The sequence below is a fragment of the Monopterus albus genome, unplaced genomic scaffold (genome assembly GCF_001952655.1).
Source record: "Monopterus albus unplaced genomic scaffold, M_albus_1.0 scaffold342.1, whole genome shotgun sequence".
Lineage (NCBI taxonomy): Eukaryota > Metazoa > Chordata > Actinopteri > Synbranchiformes > Synbranchidae > Monopterus > Monopterus albus.
The window spans coordinates 226152-245616 of record NW_018128222.1 but is presented as its reverse complement, the minus strand read 5'-3'; the positions used below and the strand labels follow the sequence as shown (position 1 = coordinate 245616).

General features: G+C 45.2%; 1 protein-coding gene across 3 annotated transcripts; it reads right to left on the bottom strand.

Moving 5' to 3' along the window:
* Positions 1-775: 775 nt before the first annotated feature.
* Positions 776-17293, bottom strand: srebf2 (sterol regulatory element binding transcription factor 2). 3 transcript variants are annotated; one of them, XM_020624956.1, is made up of 20 exons: positions 16969-17293; positions 12346-12731; positions 11679-11871; positions 11300-11460; positions 10711-10863; positions 10295-10576; positions 9425-9539; positions 9196-9347; positions 8146-8350; positions 7838-8013; positions 7166-7415; positions 6830-6999; positions 6521-6692; positions 6189-6306; positions 5976-6082; positions 5359-5491; positions 5096-5267; positions 4130-4306; positions 3206-3317; positions 776-2928 (listed from the first exon to the last, which is right to left on the bottom strand). In XM_020624956.1, exons 1-20 carry the CDS (start codon positions 17048-17050, stop codon positions 2714-2716), a joined length of 3531 nt encoding a protein of 1176 aa, XP_020480612.1. In that variant the 5' UTR covers positions 17051-17293; the 3' UTR covers positions 776-2713. The 3 variants fall into 3 exon arrangements, with proteins under 3 accessions (XP_020480612.1, XP_020480614.1, XP_020480611.1); XM_020624958.1 differs by having other exon boundaries at positions 776-2931; positions 11306-11460; XM_020624955.1 differs by having other exon boundaries at positions 776-2931; positions 16969-17292.
* Between the last annotated feature and the right edge of the window lie 2172 nt (positions 17294-19465).

Genomic DNA, 19465 nt, shown 5'->3' with positions numbered 1-19465 from the left:
CTACACTATTTCCGGTTTGTTAAATTAAAGAGCACTTCATTTCACTTTGTCCGACTAGAAACACGGACATAATAATCTTAAAGGTTCCGCTCAACCTAAACAACGTGACCGCTCGAACAGCAAATACATTCTTCTTATTTCATTCTTAATAATAATAATAATCATAATCATTCTTAATACAAACATTTCTAAAAAATGTTTTCACCTCGTCAGTATGTGTTAGAGTGTAGACCGAAGACGAAATGGCAGTAGTATCCATTTAAAATTTTAACCTACAACACAACAAACTGTGTAAAAGTGAGGGGGTTTGATTATTTAACTGTTAAAACAAAGCTTTAAGAAGAGGTGCTGTTATTTAAATATAAGCTACATGATCCATTCATTCACATTAAATGAGGTTACATACTTCTGTCCATCATGTTTCTAGCCACTCTTGTTGACATTGACTCTTTGGAGTCTTGGCAGCAGTCTCCCCTGCCTCCATTGTCAGGGACTCATTACATATCCAGGCAAGTCACCTGTGAATGACTAGGAGGGTCTGATGTAGACAGAGATGTCCAGAGTTGATTACTGGGCCACACAGGAAACAGGAAACCAAGAAACGCCATTATCAGATATCAGTGGCATTCACACCCAGATGTAACATGAAATACTTTTTTTCAGTGCTTATTTTTGTACTTCCTATATTACACATCCACAACTGAAAGACCATACACTCCAACCTGGCATGTGTTTATTTTTATTATAAAACAAACATCAAAATAAACACAGAAATTCATACAATAAAATACATCAAGGGAAAAGTTTTTTTGTGAAAAGTAAAACAATTCTAATGATAGTAAAAACTCGGCTGCCGGTGGCTTGAGGATTCTAACTTAGACCTTGGGTTGACCTGGAAGACAGAACTCTGGAAACTTCTAATAGCATATGTGTTTGCTTGCACTTTAGAACCAAGAAAGTAAAAGTGACCCTAAAATAACAAGCCAATGGTTTAAATATTGGCTTCTTCAGTAGAAATACAAATCCTCCTATTTCTGTTCTGAGCCTCAGCTTTTATTGATATAAAACAACAGTCATGACATCACTGTAAAACTGCTCCCTTCCCTCCTAAAAACCATTTATATGAATATTACACAACAATTAAATAAGATAATCAGAGCGCAGGACTGAGAAGCGTCATGCCATGTGTAAGTCAACAATTACAAATTAAAAGCAGGTTGGACAAAGATAAAACCCTTCAGTCCAAACATGATGAAACATGAAAACATTGTTTTTACATAACATCAAGGCCATTTTGATAGAGAGCGTCAACATACGCTACGTGGAAACGCTCCTCACATCTATCACTGTGTTCACAGCCCAAAGTGATCCACCACCCAGAATCCTTCACTCACTGCCCGTAGGCTTGAAGAGGACATTTACAGTTGGACATCAGAGCAGAGAGGTGGATTAATCGACCTGAACATGTATCTGCGACGATGTGACCAATGAAAAATAGTCATCCACTAAACAGGCTGCTGTTCTGCATCACTGAGCTGGAGTCAGTTTCCTTGTGTTTTAATAATACTTGGCAATGAAGTTTGATTTTCCAAAATCTACCATTTAAGGCTATATTAATCAATTTTTGGTGGAATATCACTTTAAGGGCGCAACAGGTGACCTTGCTCTCCTGATCAAACTGACAGGAGGCAACTTCATCAATGGTTTCTTCAGTGTGTGTCTCCTTTCAATTTGTAGGCGACGACTTCCTGTGTCATCTGCTTCTGTTTATCTGCCTATGTACAACTTATATACAATCACCCCGTCAATTTGTATGCACTTAATTTAAAATGTAATGAGTCAAGTGAGATGAATGTGCATTTATGGGTGTGTGTGTAGATATTTCCAAATTGTCGGCCACTGACTGGCTGCTTCTCTCTGTTATTTAGATATTGTCCAAATCCTGTTTTTCCTGTTTCTTGTTTGACAGTAAGGAGCAGGTCAGCAGTAGCCGTCTGTCTCCTTAGTGTAAAGATCTGCTGCATCCTAAAGACTAAATAAAGCAGCTCAGCTAGGTTTAATTAGAATGACACTGCACTGTTGAAGTGTCACTTGACTCAAATTCAGATTAACTGCCATGCTGCTTAAGCATCTCTGCATTTCAGTGCTGGCACTGTAATGTGTATGAGGTAGATAGGAAGAGACACTACTGTGAAAAGTAAGCAATGTGTCTGCATCCTACAGCACAGCCATGCTGAACAGCCAGGGGTCTACTCTGGTGCCCTTAAACTGAAGCTTGCAAGTTTAATGAGACATTACACAGTTGTAGTAGTGCTCACTTCGCTGTGTGCCAATAATGATTGTACAGCTTGGTATCCTATGACTAATCAACGCACAGCTGGACTTCATTCATTTAAACTGCTATTAGATAACGGTCCCTTTTCCCTCTGGGGCCTATTGAACCTGATTTTCCTTGTTGTGTAGCATCGTTTAAAATGAGGCAGTCAGCCAGGACGGCACCATCAGCCACCAGAAGGGGGCAGCGCTGTTGCGGTAACGCAGTATGGATACAGGAGAAGTCACCTATTTGTCTTTATATTCATGGCCCTTGATCAGTATGAGGGTTTAAATGAGTGACAATTATAATATTACACAGCAAATTACAGAGTCATTGTTACAGTGTATTGTGAGTAGCCCTAATCTGTGTGTGTGTGTTCTCGAATTGTGTGTGTGGTCAAGAGGCAGCGATTGTCGTGCCTCCGCTGAGGCGCAGCAGGATCTGCTGGCAGTCCTGCAGAGACCGACGGTCTCCCACGCGCTCCAGGGTGCGCTTGGCTTCGGCCAGAAGACGGGCGCGGTGCCCGGGGGGAGTCAGCAGGGGCATGGGCAGGTGACGGCAGGCCAGCAGGATGGCATGAGCCCTCTCCCTCTCACCCAGGACACACTCACCTTCTGACAGTAGCAGCAGGCAGGAGAAAGAAGAAAAGTTCAGTTTGGTGTCTGCTTTCTGGTTTGTGTGTGTGTGTGTGTGTGTGTGTGAGTGAGCACAGGGGCATGTTGCCCTCTAGGACACATCAAGTCAGTGTTTCAAGTTCAGAGTGACCACAGGGAGGATGACTCTGAGCCAGCAGTCAGGCTGAGTTTCCACTCTGAAGGTGTATGTGTGGGTAAATAAGGATGTTTGTGATTTAAATCAGCATGTAAGTTTGAGCCTGACTCTCCTTACCAGCTGTGTAGGAGACGTGCGTCCTGCGACGCAGGTTGTGGTCCAGTAGCTGGTGCGTCCTGGTGGGACTGGCTCCAGCCATCAGCCTCACTGTGGTCTCATGAAGAAACACCTGCAGAAAAACAAACACATCAGTGCATCAGTGACAGAGTAATGCTGGAGCAGAGAAACACTGAGCTCTCACATCATTTCACTACACGTTTCCTACCTGGAATACACAGAAAAAATGTTCTGCCTGGAGGCTTCCATGCAAAGTGCCTCACAGCACCAAGACAGCCATTTCTCAGTCAGTGGTCTCACACCTCATAATCAGATGCAGTTCATGGGGTTCCTACATAACAAACGATCGCCGACCGCTGTGACAGCAGCAGTTGTTAACAGCCCTCTGGCTGCAGTAATGACTACTCCAGTAAATCTCACCAGTCTGACTGATGATATGTTAAAGGGTGGTGAGATTTCAGCAGCTGGTAAGAGCAGGAAAGAACTGGGTTTCCAAGGCTGATACAGTAAAGGTAGTGTTATTATGAAGAAGATTAACAGGTCCCAGCTGATTTACAAACCTATTATTAGTGAAGCACAGAGGAAAACATTTTAAGCCTTTACTGAGCCAGAAATACATTGAGGTAATTACTGCTTTTAGCGTGTAGCATGCTACAGCATCACATAGGTGGATTATTGCCTGCTTTTCAATCTTATATCATTATTCATTGATTATCGGGCTCCAAGATAAAATCTGATTTAACCCATCACTTTCTGCTCCAGCGACTTCTGAGCTTTTATAGGCTAAGTTACTAATCAAAGACTTCACAAACATGCATCCACTGGCTAGTCTCATCTAGTTGCCAGCCACAGAAAACACTGTCTTCTACATTTTCTGTTCCAACCAGAACATCCAATTCTGACCTGATCCAGTCACTGATCTACCTTGTGTTGTGCCCGTCTGTAGCACTGTGTGAGCTTTCTGAGTGCGCTGAGGTCCCTCTGGAACCCGGCCAACTGGGACCCAGAGGCTGGGCCAGGTTCTCCGTTACTACTGCCCCCCCGCTGCCATAAACCGGTCCTCAAGGTCAGCAGAAAGTCACAGACCAGGAGCTCCACGCCCTTAGGAGAGAGGAAAGGCAAGGATCAAGGAGCTGTTTGGTGCATTTACACATGAAATACCAACTTATCGTTTTGTGGTCAATTTACAACTTTAAGATCCATTTGAGGCTGAAGGTGCGACTCAAATCTGCCAGTACAGCCACATCACGCTAACAGCAGCCAACCACCATCATTACCAGTGCACCCATATAGGCCAAAAATCACAAAGTGCCCCCCCCAAAGCTACATGACATCGTTTACTGTGAAATGGTGGGGTGTGTAGTGGGTGTGTGCAGATCGGAGAGGCCTCTGTACTGCACTGCAGACACATTGCACTCGACTTCAGGATCATGCAATGCAACTACAATGCACTACAGCCACCTCCTGCCACCCACACTGTGCACACACACACAGCCCCACGTCAACCTGGCCTAACCTCAACTGAGCATGCAGTGTGTACCTGCAGAACCCTGACCGGACTGACTTCAGTGCTTCCTGATAGTCGGATATGAAATGTGCAGTATAAGGCAGGTTGTTTCATGTTGGTATGTGTTTGCAAAAGCGCAGACAAGATTACACAACAAACACTAACCACAAACCCAGAGCAGACGGTAAATGGACTTGTACTTTTACTTTGTGCTTTTCTACCAGTTAAACATACATAAAGTAAAAGACACATTGGAGAAGCTGGGAATTGAAGCACTAACCCTACAGTTAGGGGATGACGTGCTCTACCTCCTGAGCCATGGCCGCTCAACACCTTAAGGACGTATTAATGATAGTGTGTGTGATGGATTTCTTGCAGGCTACCTTGTTCAGCCAGTTCCCAGACTGGGTGAGCGGCACAGAGATGCTTGAGCACAGGTAACTGCTGGCTCTGTCGCAGTGGGACAGGCAGGCCACTGCCGCTTCTCCCTTCAGAGGGGACAGGCTCATCTGAACCGTCTTGCAAAGCAGCAGCACAGCCTTGGGCAGAGGATGGCTGGAACAGAGGGACAGCAGTGCAGTGAGAACGCTTTCTGTGGGTTTTCTAGTCACATTTCAACACACTGTACAAGTTTTACTTCACTTACTCCAGAGTGTGTAGAGCCTTCGGCATTCGCTCTGCCTCTGCCAACAGTGACCTGACTGCGACATCGTCACCCTGGAGCCAGTGCACGGCAGCCTTCAGGACTAAAGCCCACCAGCGACTCACCGGGTCTCTCACTGGGAAGAGGAAGAAGAGAGGGCAAGTAAGTGGAAAGACAAAATAACAAGGACAAACGAGCTCCAACAGCCTGGCTATAAAGCTTTAAGTGTCAAATGAGAGATAATGAGGTGGTTAAGACTCCCATCTCTTGTGTGTGATGATCGAATGCTTTGTGTGCAGTAAAGCTCAGTGTGAGAGAAACAACAATTGATTAAGACTGCAGCTAATTAACGTTACTTCAGCAGATCGCCATCGTGGTCATATCCACTGCAAGTCATCTGTTAGCACAAATCAATGACTGCCAGTGTTATCTGTGATAATCCAATAATACATTCATCTCAAAACCTAAATTGACTGTCAGCCTACGGCAAATGGAGCAAAGAAAATCCATTCGTGTTGACAGCAGTAACTCAGAAGACTATCTAATCCTCACTGGAAATAAGTTGGAATCTCTGCCCACACAAACATCCTGCAGGGTTGTTCTCCTCATGGGATTCATACCTGGAGTGGTGGTGTGATTGGGAGGAGTCCAGGGATGAGGAGGGGAAGGAGAGTCCTCTGTACAGCTGTTCAACAGCTGGAGGAACTCCAGGGCACTGGAAAACTCCCTGAGACAGCAGCAGGCCAGAAACAAAGGCAGAACACGATTATATTTCCGAAGTAAATCACGAACACACACACATCAGAGCATCATTGTTATGACCATCGCCGTACCCAGAGCTGTTCGTGTGTTTGCCTGCTTTGGTGTCGCTCTGCGGCTGGATGAGCGTGTGAACAGCTCTCTCCAGAAGTTTCCTGCAGAAACAGCGGTGCAGCTGGGCAATGGGGTCAGCTGGAGGAAGGTCATAAAGAAAGAGAGGAAGAGGGAAATCAGAGCACACAACATTCAATTTGAAATCATGTCATCTTTATTTATTACCAGGTAAATGGTTGATTTGAGAAGGATTGTTCCGTTTTGGATTTAAAACGAGAAAATAAATAAATAAATAAATAAAAACTACAGAGTAAAAGGCACAAAGACTGAAACCTCTCTATTCATGACAGACCTGGGTCTCTCTCAGAAGTATACACACTGTCGCCGCTCTCTGGCTTCACAGACCAGTCACAGCTCAGGAAGAACTGCCTGCCCAGAGGGGTGAAGAGCCAGCACAGGCAGTCAGGGATCGGCTTGGTCTTTGACTGGCTGGCCACACTCTCCGCACAACTCAACAGGTAACCCTGGGAAACAGACATGGAAGGAAAGATGCTAACAAATCAGAAAGAGTGTCATTATCTCCTCTGTGCGTTTTTATGTCATGGTGTGGAAGATAAACTGGGTGAGGACAGACAGAGGACGGAGCATGTCAGAGACGTACAGGCAGACAGGAGAGGTGGTGGCCCAGCACAGTGCGCAGGGCTGTTGCTGCAGTCACATAGATCTGGGTGAGCTGAGCGGGGGCCATCTTGCCTTGGGCGCTCTCGCTGAGGTTGACAGCACTCAGAGACAGAGACAAAGCCCAGAGGCTGCTACGCTGAGGCAGCTTTCCTACAGGGAAACAGAGAACAGAATCTCTTCATAATGTGCAGTCAGCAATTTAACTCCTGTTTTTTTTTCCTAGCACTGTATGGGAACTGAAGCATACTCCAGCGTTCATTAACTTCAAACCGTGAATCATATCAGTGCAGCCTGTGCACAGCACCAGCCCACTCACCTGTGAGCTGCAGCTGGCTCAGCCGGTGGTACACCAGCGCTGCATCCCTCGCACTGGTCCTGGCCTCCTCCCCCTCGTGCTTTCCTCCAACTTGGTGGACGAGCCAACCCAGAGGAGTTGGACGATGCAAGCAGTAGCGAATCAGATTCCAGGTCAGCGAGCAGACCAGGTCCAGATTGGTTGAGGGAAGAGCTCTAGTCAAGACGGACAGGCAGGTCTCTAAACTGGCCATGGCCGCTGTGTAATCACCCTGCAGGAGAGAGGAGACACAGTGAGGGGTTCAGTATGCAGTAAAGTCTGACAGGAAAGATGTGATGAAGGTCATGACTCAGTTCTAAGAACAATTTGAACAAATACTAAAAATAAACATAGGCAGGGAGCAGGGAGTCTGAAGTGAGACATCAAAACAGTGAGAGTCAAAGCAAAGCAGGTGAAGTGTTCCATTTCTCTGAGCACATCCACAACTGGCAGGAGAATTGGTGGTGTGATCATGTTTTCCTATATTTGGAAATACGCCCTCATTCTTTTTTAAGTTTCCTAAACAGGAGAAAGTACACAAACAGCACCCTAAATTCTTTCCTTGTTTGGTTCAGGCTTCTTGGTCTTTGTTTGCCACATAAAGAAGAGCCTTTTCAACACAGGCCCCTCATGCCAGGGCTGATGTGGACTCACTCTGTTCAGATGAAGGTCGGCCTGCTTGCGGTGCCTCCAGAAGGACACAGATTTCGGGGAGTGAAGGGGTGTGACAGGCTCCCACAGGTAGAGCACCCTGACACAGCCCCACACCGCTCCCATCCCGCTCAGCACCCAGACCATCACCCACGGCAACAAGCACCGCAGCCAGGATGCTGGAGGACAAGACATGAAACATAAGGAAAAGTCATAATGCATTTTAGAATGTTTACAAAACATGTTTCACAGATTCAGGCATGACAAATGTATGATCAATCCTGATAAACAGTGGGGTCAGCCCTGCTCACCAAAGTCCTGTGTGTGATTTGGGAGCCAGACAAGCGTTCTAGATGTCCCACGGCCTGCTGACAGGTTGGGGCTTCCTGAAGTCTCAGAGCCCAGCAAAGATGGCAGCGGGTTTAGAGACAGGCAGAAGAAGGTCAGGGCGCAGAGAAGCAGACGGGAGCGATCCATCACTCCCACCGAGGAGGGAGAATCTGGCTCGCTCTTCACCTGAGAGAGAGAAAGAAAACAGGTCCACACTGATAAGAAGGAAATTAAAACTGGCAAAAGTGGGGACCATCTTATTTTAAGAGGACAAAACAATCAGAAACCTTCCCAAAAGGACACACGTGAAAATGTTTCATATCATCCAAGAGTCTTTTTCTCATACAGATGTTGGGAAATGAAGGTTGTCTTATTATCAGGTTCATCTTATTTTGGGGCTAAAACTATAGAATGATATTTTCCAATCTCTGAGGAAACATTCAAACGCATGGTAGTATTAAACTAACAATCAACCTAGTACAGCCTGCTCTGGCAACACTTTATGTTCACACCATTTAAGCCAATATGACAGAAAAATGCAAAATAATTCAACTGAACTGTTTCTAAATGTAGATGTTATCAGTGAGTAGCAACCTGCAGTCTTGATGACAAACTGTAACGGCTGCACCTCCTGTTGCAGCTTCACAATAAAAGTCTTCCTGTTGTTCACTGGTTGAAAGCTTTTGCTATGAAATGATGGGTAACAGCAACGAGCAGCAATTCTCCTGTCTAAATTAACTACTTCTGCTGAACTAAAAACTAAGGTGCAAAAAATTAAAACAACTTCATTTTTCATTACACTTCAATATAGAAAATGGTGACAAAGTGCCATCGCCCTGTCACGTACATCAGTACAAAACCTGAGCTAACCACCATGTGTAACTAATCTGTTTGAAATAACTGTTCACAGTGGAAAACATCATGGCTGATAGTGGATAATAGCCCCAGCTGTGAGTGTGCAGATGTGTTCTGAGTTGAGCTAACAGAATGACCATGTACCATGAGCGTGACTGGGTCTTTGTGTGTGCTACCTGATCATTGTCCGTTAAGGGGCTGCCTGGCTCCGAGTCCACGCAGTAAGGAGAGAACTGGCGAGGAGAAACAGAGCCAGAGTCCGAGGCTGGAGGTGACATCATCACTAGTTCCTGTTTGAGCTCCATGTCTTCAGACAGTGCCAATGGCTCTGAGACAGGCAGAGACGCTTTCATTAAAATCTCAAGTTGCTGCAGATTATGCTTTGCATGTGTGTCCAATACTTACTGTTCTTCTGGTTTGCCATCTTTAGGGCCAGGTTCTCCTGACGCAGTTTGTGGTTGACCTGCTGCAGGTATTTGATGTAGTCAATCGCCTTCCTCAGCACTCCTGACTTGTGCATCTGGGAAGAGTGATATAAAGGAGGACATGTGAGGATCAAGCACTGAAACTGCCTATGGCATTAAGACAGTCTTACTATTTCACCATCTTACTTCTAAAACTCCCTAATTTCTTTTCTGCCCAGAGGGTTTAGTGAGGCTCCAAACAAACTCATACCAGAAGCTGCTTCTTCCCACTCTTAGCCCCTCCCATCACATCCTGTTTCCTGACACTACGACGTGGACTACAGATGCCTTATTGCTGGGTCTTCTGGGTTTGACCATGGGGCAACAAAACTCATGAATGCAATGCTTTTGCATTCTTTTCACCCACTGACTCTTAACTTAATTCAACAAAAAGGTAAAATCCTGACCATGCTAGGTGGCTAATGCTACCAAAACAAACAGGTTAGCTTTAGATGCTAACACATCCAGAAGGAAGAAGGCCACATCTGGATCCAGTCTGAGTCCTCTGGCTGCTTTTAACCCTCTCCATGTCAAACAGCCAAACCCATGTTAACCCTGGTTGTTGCTCTTTCTTTGTCCCACTGTCTCTGTGCTAAAGACGCCACCTCTTCACTCTGACAGCTGCTGGTTCAGACTTTTAGCTGCCCAGAGCTCCTCCATGGCTGTTTGACATGACTGCTGGCTTCTTCTAACCTTGGGCTGAAGGCACCAGGGGGTCATAGCTTGTCCCGCTGTCACTGGGTTTATCAGCCAATGTGTAAAATCTTAGGTAATGCAGCTTAAAAAAAAAATAATAAAAAATTTCACTAACCTTTGCATCGCTGCCCATGACAAGGTCTCTGAGCTCCACAATCTTGTCGTTGATGGAGGACCTGTACCTCTTCTCGATGACGTTGTGGGTCGTTCTCCTCTCGCCCTCCTTCACCACTCCTCCTGGCCCCACCCCTCCTGCTGTCACCTGGCCCTGCTCCATGCTTGGTCTGGCGCTGGTTGTGCAGTGGGAGGAGCCTGGCTGTAGCTGCTTGATCGGCAGCTTGTCTCCTCCTCCCATCATAACGGGGACAGTAGTCAGGATGTTGCTGCTCATCAGCGTCTGGGGACAGAGATTAGTACTATGTGTTAGTTCTCCTGTGAAGTACTGATGGTAAAGGTGGCTGTGGGACTGCAGAGTGTACCGTTTTTACACCAAAGTATATTGGTGTGAAACCTTTTATGCTCGTTTCATACCGGGACTTGCAGAGCTGTGTTCTGGATGGGCGTGGTCAAGGTGGTGATCCCTGTGGGGCTCTGCATGGTTGACAGCACCTGGGTGCCATCTGGTTTGAGTGTTGTGAGCAGCAGTGAATCTGTTTTCAGAATCTGAGGCTGCTGGACCAGAAGCTGATGGAAAGACGTCCAGAGGTCAGCATGAGACTTATGTGTAAAACAGTGTTTGCACAGTGTCTCAGTCTTTGTATTCTTTGACTCTGTATTTCACTGAGATTGATTACAAACTGCACTAAGTATGCTCAGGTTAGTTGGCCCCTGTTGAGCTCCCAAAGACTCCTCTACTGGCACTGGCATTTATTTACAAAGCCACTCTTGATTTTTAATCTCAGGAGGTTTTCCCAGATAAATAATGGTTTAAAAAACATCCCAACTGGTGGCACTGCTGCTGGGTTTAGCCACTTATTGCAAATAGGGTAAGATTTGTAGTTTGTTGAAATATTAATCTTGTATTACCAGAGTCCACTAACCGTCACTGCCTTGCTTTCTTTCTGACAGCAAACACTACATTTACTCATCCAGCCCTCCCAACGACAGAGAGGTTACTCACAGGTACCTGCTGCACCTGTTGCTGCATAGTGTGGACTGTGGTGGGCGCTGTGGAGAGAGTCTGGATGGTCTGACCAGCTGGGGTCAGAACTTGCTGGTGCTGAAAGGTCATTGGTTGGAGCTGTGGTGATGTCACAATGCTCTGCACCTGTGGTTGGAGCACTGGGAGTGGGAGACAAGATGATTTGTCATCTTCAAAATACACTGTGCTCTTGACACAGATCTTAAAAAACATTATTATTGCTGCGATAACATGTAGACATTTAAAAAAAGAAGCAGGACAATGTATAATAAATGTAGTAATCAATAATATCAACCAGTTCCAACTAAATAAATTCAGGGATTCAACAAAACACAATCCTATTCTTCTCTCCAGTCACCTTGGAAGCTAGGAGCATGGCTCTGGTGGTAGATGACAGGGCTCTGCATGAAATGTGACTGCCCACAGCTGGAGGCGATCATCACAGTTTGGCCCGCCTGGGTCTGGATGGGTAGGGGTGTCTGACTGTGGGTCTGAACCAGGGGGCGGACTGGGAAGCTCTGGGTCTGCATGGGGACCCCCTGGGTGTGCATCTGCATTTAAATAAAGGAATAAACTCAGTTTCATCTCAAAGCACATTTTCTGTCTGAGATACAACACAATGCAACACAAGACAGTTCATCTCTTTTTGATGTGCGATAGGAGAAAGTTACTGTGCTCAGGACAATAAACTACATCTATCAGACTGGCTACAGTTTTGCTGAGACGAGCGTTTGTGATTGTAGGGATGCTGAGTTGGATATTACAATTTACAGGCTGTCAGTTCTTCTGGTGTCAGCAGAAGGTTTTTTAGTACAGATGGTACAGTACCAGAAAATGAATCCACACTGTCTCCACACGGCAGGTACATTGAAAACAGCCGGGGACTCATACCTACAGCATTGTACGCCCCTTTTAGACGCACACAGAGATCCTCAACTTTAACAATGTTCAACACACTACACAACATAATATAAACATGTAGAAAAGTGGTGTTTCATACTAGGAGACTGTCACAGTGCTGATACCTGGATGGTGGGCTGGGCTGTCTGCTGGGGCTGTGGCTGGATGGGCTGGACCACCTGTGGTCGTGGCTGAAGGAGCGGAGGGTTGCGGGTCACCTGCTGCTGCGCTGAGGCGGCGCTGGTGGAGGAGGGTATCTGTGCGGGAGTGAGGGGAGGGGTGAGGGGTAAAGACTGAGGAGAGAGCGTCTGGGAGGCGGCAAGGCCAATGTTGGAGCTCTGGTAGGCAACAGAGGTTGGTGTCTGGGGAGTTTGAGGGGTCTGAGGAGTTTGAACGGCAGGACGTGGGATGGTGCTGGTACTGCCACTCTGCATAGAGCCTGCTGAGGCCATCTGGTCCTCGAACAAGTCTGGGAAGTCCCCCACCTGGTTGCTGACAAACTGCAGCATCTCTGAGATGGAGAAAACAGAGTGGACATTACAAGTGTGGATCCGGTTGGGAAATTAAAACAGGACAGCTCTGCCTCTGATTCAGTGATAAGAAACATGGAAACAGATTGAATACAACTAATGGTTAAGTACCAAAAAAAGACAATTTAACCCCAAACAAATTAACAAGCATTTGGGATTTACGGCATCGCTCTGCCACAGTGCCGTGGGACTACAGGCAGACTGTGCATCATTTGGCGAGGCTGTAAAACACCATACTGCAAACGCTGAGGGAATTTCATGGCCTGGCCTTGAGGTAGTGCACGTATGAATAAAAACAGCCCTGGTCATAAACCAGTGGACAGTTCATGTGCAAAGCAAAATGCCTTCAGACAGACAGCCTTGAACAAGTCTGCAATCTCACCGATGTCCCTGAAAGACAATGGCTGCAGGGTAAAAGAGCATGTAGATAAGGAGTCAGGCTGCTCTGACAAACCTGATTAACAGATGGATGGACATGAGTGTGCACTGTGCTCCTGTACAGTTTCATTAGAGCTGTTGAATCGTTATTAGGCTTTACAGACCGTTGGACTTATAACATTTAGTCTAATCTTAGTCTAATATAAATAGGAGGGATTGCTGCACCAATTAAGTACAAACATTTTCATCAGCTTATTTTGATAATCAATAATCATGATAATCACTTTATTTTGGCTAATATGTCTCCAGTTCAGAACCGAGGCAGCCGTCTGCAGCGCCAACCCACACACACCGACGGCAGCGCTGCCCCGGGGTCAGTGAAATGTCAGTAAGCGGAGGCTGCAACCTTGAACTTGCTCTACGACAGAGCAGGTCCAGAGACTTCAGTCCACAGGCTGCAGACACGTTTATCGACTCTTTCAGAGGAACACAAAATCACTACGCCCCGCAGATGAACCTCAGCATTAAGAAGCCAACATGCTGGAAATGATACAGACGAAGAGGTCCTGTCTAAGTCGAATGAGGATGCAGTGGATGAGTCTGACTTTCATTACAGGTAGAAGATAATTCCAGTCATATGAAAAAACACAACACAATATGAAAACAACTCAACACTATATAAATTTATAGTGCACTGACACATGCTTTAAAAAACTGAGCATGAAAAATCAATTCTGTCATTCATTGCCTTATGTTATCACTCGCTGGTTTAGTGAATTGGCTCCTTTGCTATGTTTCTAACACCGTTTAGAATTTCAGAATATATTTCATTTTTATTGTGACTGCAATATTGTATTTCCCATAAACACAACACCAAAAGCACTATGATGCCAGCAACAGCAGACACACAACACAACACCTCCGGTCACCTCTGGCTGTCCTTATTGTCTACATTTCCACACTGTGTATAAAGCACAACAGGCACTGTCACCGACAATTTAACAACTGTTAACTATGGTTTGATCGAGGCCCATAAACCTCTTCCTGGCTAACCAAGGATGCTAGTTCCTGGGTTGTAAGTTACAACTATGTGCTAATAGTCTGTTGACCCTCCAGGGGTGTATAACATTCAGCGAACTGGAGGTGCATGCCTAAACAGCTGTGCTACTTGCTAAATCAGTGGGAACCACTAGAACCGTGAGGTCAAATCTTACATGCAGGAGCTTTTACCAGCCTGTCCTTTATAAGTCACATGTACATGCACATGCACACATTATGTAGGCAGACTCACTGGACCATGAACTTGTACACCTCCATGGGGGACAGACGGGTCACAGCAAACAAGACAAAGCAGCCCTGCACCACTAGAGGTTCAGACAAGCCGACACAAATCCATCACAGGGGGACAGTTTCCATGGCTGCTCGGAGAAGAAAAGAGCTTATAATAACTGGTGCTGCAGTTGCTGAGGGAATAATTGGGAGAGGGAGAATTTTCTGGATGAACACAGGTTTAATTGCATGAACCCTTACAGGGCCTCTAAGATCTTTCACACAAAGAAATGCCCACAGCTCGTGTGAAGAACAAAGGTTATATATCTTTCGAGATCAACACTAAACCAGCTGCTGCAAAAAGAGACAGTTAAAAGCTGACACCGATAAGCTGGCATCCAATTTAAGGTCTGAAAGAGGCTGTGATGTTTTAAATTGTTAGGGAGCTAGTGAGGTTGCCATTAGGCTGCTCTAATGGGGAGCCTGTAATCATCAGTTAGTTGTGGGCCAAATGGAGACTAAGTGAAGACTAAACTGAGTGCAGGCTGTCTGTGCTTCAGCCTGCATGTGAATTGATCAGTCAACCCTGACTTGTCATTTCTCTGTCTCACACACACACTGCACATTTCTCTCTTCTGACACAATGATTCCCTGGAATTACATGCAGGTGTATTTTCTGCTCATTCTGAGTAGGAACATTAACCCCAGGCAGCACAGACAGGTGCAGTTCTATACATCTGTGTGCAGTATTAATGTTGGCTATTACTGCCTGTCACATACTGCAGCCTTGTTAAGTACAGGACCGCTGTCTATCACTGAGTTCTATAAATCCACTAGGCACCGCAGCCTGTAGATAAAAAGCATTCTGTCGTAGGGCTCAACTTTATCCCACAGCATCTGACACCACATGCCCTCATTGGTCCATCAGTCCAGTCTGGTGACTGAGCATTCAGTAAAATTCCACCCTAATGGAAATCTAGTGACTCTGCGCTGGTCAGCGTTACACCAAAGGCCTCCTTATTTCACTGTGTGATAAATAGTGAGACTTGTTTTGATGAGAGGGAGACTGGGTCAGAGATGTCTGTTCACTGAGCACATCCTGGATCTTTACAGAGAGGTTTTCCACAAGGTTTGATCAGTAGTTCTGCAGAGGAAGCTATGAAAGGCTGCCAAAGAAAGAGGCAAGGTTTTCTTCATTTAAGTCTCCAAACAAACAGAACTAACACATTAAAGTCATAGGATCTAAACAACTGTTTATTATTGGTTCATTTTATTGCCTTTGGCCTCGCAGTAATAACAGTCAAGCCTGATGTACAAGTTACACCGTCGCCTCACTTCACTGCTCCCACACACAAGTTCCTGATGCATGACACCTCTTACTGACACCCAGCTCTGATTCATGGAACATAACGCCACACACTCACATTTCCATTGAAGACTGGATCTTTACTGAGACACACAACATTGAAATAACTACAGAAAGCATGAACAAATTTTGCCTAAATGCGATGGATGGACCAAATATGACATGATTACAAAGTATCATCTGCAAAAAGCAAGATGAAGTGCATATTTGTAATGTGAGAATATTGAAGTGAATGGATTTAACAGACTTGGCAAACTGGTTAAAAACCTACCATTTTAACTGTTGCTAAAACAACAGCTCTGTTGTGAATACTATGAATTCTAAACTCCGTGTCTGTAGCTTTGGCATAAATCACGGTCAGCCCCCCTGGAAGGATCAAGTGAAAATGGGACCCTGGGCACAGACATGTAAAATGTTGTTCAGTGTGTCTTTATAGTTGTTCTATGTCCCCTTATGTTAGTTCTGTGTCACTTTGTGTCTCTTTAACCTCATTTACTGTCTCGGGTGTCTTTGGGATGGTTTGCTAGTCTTCCTGTTGATTTTGAGTTTATTTGTGGTCGTTTTGTATCTATTTGTAATTTTTTGTCTGAGCTCTATGGCATTCAGAAAACAAATATTAACAGAGACTCTGGGCCAGGCCCCCAGACCTCTGGGCCACTGGGCCTGTGCCTGCTAAGCCTGTTTGATAATCCATCCATAGCCAGACCCGTTCAGCTCCATCTGCTCAGGAGGATGAGCATCTGGCAGAGCTGTAAAGCCTGAAAACCCTGGAGGAGAACAAACCGCGTTACCTCGCCTCCGCAATTTTTCGCTCGTGGCTGTGGGCGTGTCCACCTTCAGCATCCCCTGTGTAAATAACCAACCTGTACTTTCTCCAACAATTGGGGTGATTTTGTACAATAACACTTCGTTTTCGCTTTTACCTGTTATCATGTAGAGTAGATGGCACTTAATAAGACTCCGGGTGGATTTTATACAAATCCTTTTCTAATCGTTTGACCCCTCCTCCTTGGTGGCTTCGCGGTGCAGTGCCGCATCGCCTGGAATTCCACCCGCGATTCGTTCGAGGCCCATTTAGAATGAGTGGGGTCGAACTTCGCGTCGCATCGCGCCGCGCTCATTCCGTTCACCATGAGCGGAAACAGGCCAACACTACCTTAGGAAACAACGATGCTTACACGGTTTGCAATAACACAATTACTCACCGTCTATGTCTCCCAGGGTGAATTCATCTCCTAATTCCGCTAAACTCTGGTCCATGTTCTCCATGTACTCTCCGCTGTCCATCCTGTCTGTCAGCAGCTCGCTTCTCTGGCTATCACCGGAGGGTCGCAGACTATCTTGACCCGGGGCGACCAGCAAGGCCTACAACACACTGTGATGATCCGGAAGAATATTACGTTCCGGATAAACCGTAAAACAACACCGATGCCTCAAGAGAGGCAGAGTTGTACGTCGATAAACTAATTCACACCAATTTATTCTTAAGACGACTCCATCTTCGTTTTACGTCATTCACAAACAGACTCTGTGAGCCAAAGCGGCATCTGATTGGCCCACAACAAGCCGTTGTTGTCATAAGACCAGTCATCATTGTCCAATGACAAGGTCGTATCTGCCGTGGTCCGATAGTACGTCAACCATCAGAAGCTCCCGTGTCATTTGACAAACCGCGCCCTCTAGCTTCATAAACAGAAGTGGACCCCTCACAAAAATGAAATCAATAATGTTTATTCATCTGATATGAATTATGCTTTTCACATCTTGGAGATCAACTGCTTTGTGTTCAATAAATACTTAATGCCCAATAACATACAATTCCTACTGTGCATTTAAATACTTTATGAAATTCACCACTTTTATTAATATAAATATCATACCTAAAACCTATCAGCTACCTTATGTAAACGTGGCAGTAGCCTAGCAATAAAATGCTCCATAAAAAGTTATGCATACTTGTACTTATACAGAAAGTGCTTGTTTTAATAAACATAACAATCCATACAATGTGTATTTAATCTGGCCATCAAACATGAAAAACTGTGGATAAAAAAGTCTCACAAAATATACTAAAGCACTTAAAACTGTATTTGAGAAAAGGTGCTTATAGCAATTTTTTTAATAAACTGACGTTAAATTAGTGGTAATAACAAACAACAGAGGACACAAACGATGCCAAAACTCATGGAAGGAAAGCGTTTTTATTGTTGACTTAACTACAACGCACTAGTGAACTGCTGACACAGTTCTAGATGTTGAAATAGTTGGTACTGGTTGTTCAAATGGTTTACATTTTACAGGATGTGAAACTGTGCAATGCAAACACCCGCTGTCAGTCAGCCATGAGTACAAACCCAGAATTTATAATGATTTCTAATATATCTGTCCTTTAGTTCATTTTCAGCACCTTGTAACACAACATGTAAAGCTTTATGAAATTTGTCATTTATCCAAATGTGCTGAAATGTCACAGCAGCTGTTTCATTAAAAATGTAAATGTCTCATTCTCTTTTCAATGAGTGTAAAGAATTTTGGTCTGGTTCCAAATCACAACCTTGTAACACTTAATCTAGATCAAATTTACTGGGGGAAAAAAGAATGAAAGGAAGGTACACTGCGTACCTAGTGTCCTTTAAATCAGGTCACTGAACTCATTCACCAGCCTCAAACTGTTTCAAATGACATTTTCAATTTCACTTTCTACTTTCTTTTATCTATAAAAATGTGTGATTTATTGTTCATATATTTTATATGACGCTGCTTTGATGTGGCAATTTCCATGGTAATATTTCACAGAGGGAAGCTACAGTGGAGTGGAGGTTTTCATCAGGGGGGCAGGAAAAATATGACTATGATCTCATTCACTGGACTGACTCCAGTCTGAGTCTCTAGTTATTTGTTCCAGTGGATCTCGTAGGACTCCTTCTCTGAGAAACTGGTTTCTGTTGCTGTGCCACATCTGACTTTCTCCTTCACCACCTTCATTACCAGACCGCCAGCCAGGGCGATGCCTGCTGCAGCCTTCCCTATCTCAGCCACTGCAGACAGAATGCGCGTGGTTGCCGACGCGGTGCCCCAGGGATCCGACACGGCCCTGTTGGTCACCGACGCCACACCCGGCCCTGTGAATCCAAAATGAATGAAAGGAAGGTACACTGCGTACCTAGTGTCCTTTAAATCAGGTCACTGAACTCATTCACCAGCCTCAAACTGTTTCAAATGACATTTTCAATTTCACTTTCTACTTTCTTTTATCTATAAAAATGTGTGATTTATTGTTCATATATTTTATATGACGCTGCTTTGATGTGGCAATTTCCATGGTAATATTTCACAGAGGGAAGCTACAGTGGAGTGGAGGTTTTCATCAGGGGGGCAGGAAAAATATGACTATGATCTCATTCACTGGACTGACTCCAGTCTGAGTCTCTAGTTATTTGTTCCAGTGGATCTCGTAGGACTCCTTCTCTGAGAAACTGGTTTCTGTTGCTGTGCCACATCTGACTTTCTCCTTCACCACCTTCATTACCAGACCGCCAGCCAGGGCGATGCCTGCTGCAGCCTTCCCTATCTCAGCCACTGCAGACAGAATGCGCGTGGTTGCCGACGCGGTGCCCCAGGGATCCGACACGGCCCTGTTGGTCACCGACGCCACACCCGGCCCTGTGAATCCACATACAGCACCAGGAGACCCAGCACGCA

Bases quoted from the DNA above. Each gene is read 5' to 3' on its own strand.
- srebf2 (XM_020624955.1), bottom strand. From the start codon at position 17,050: ATGGACAGCGGAGAGTACATGGAGAACATGGACCAGAGTTTAGCGGAA. The intron at 6,693-6,829 runs GTACGTCTCTGA...TCTGTTTCCCAG, and splicing joins ACCACCTCTCCTGTCTGCCT to GGTTACCTGTTGAGTTGTGC. The intron at 4,307-5,095 runs GTAGCCTGCAAG...CTCTCTCCTAAG, and splicing joins CTGGGAACTGGCTGAACAAG to GGCGTGGAGCTCCTGGTCTG.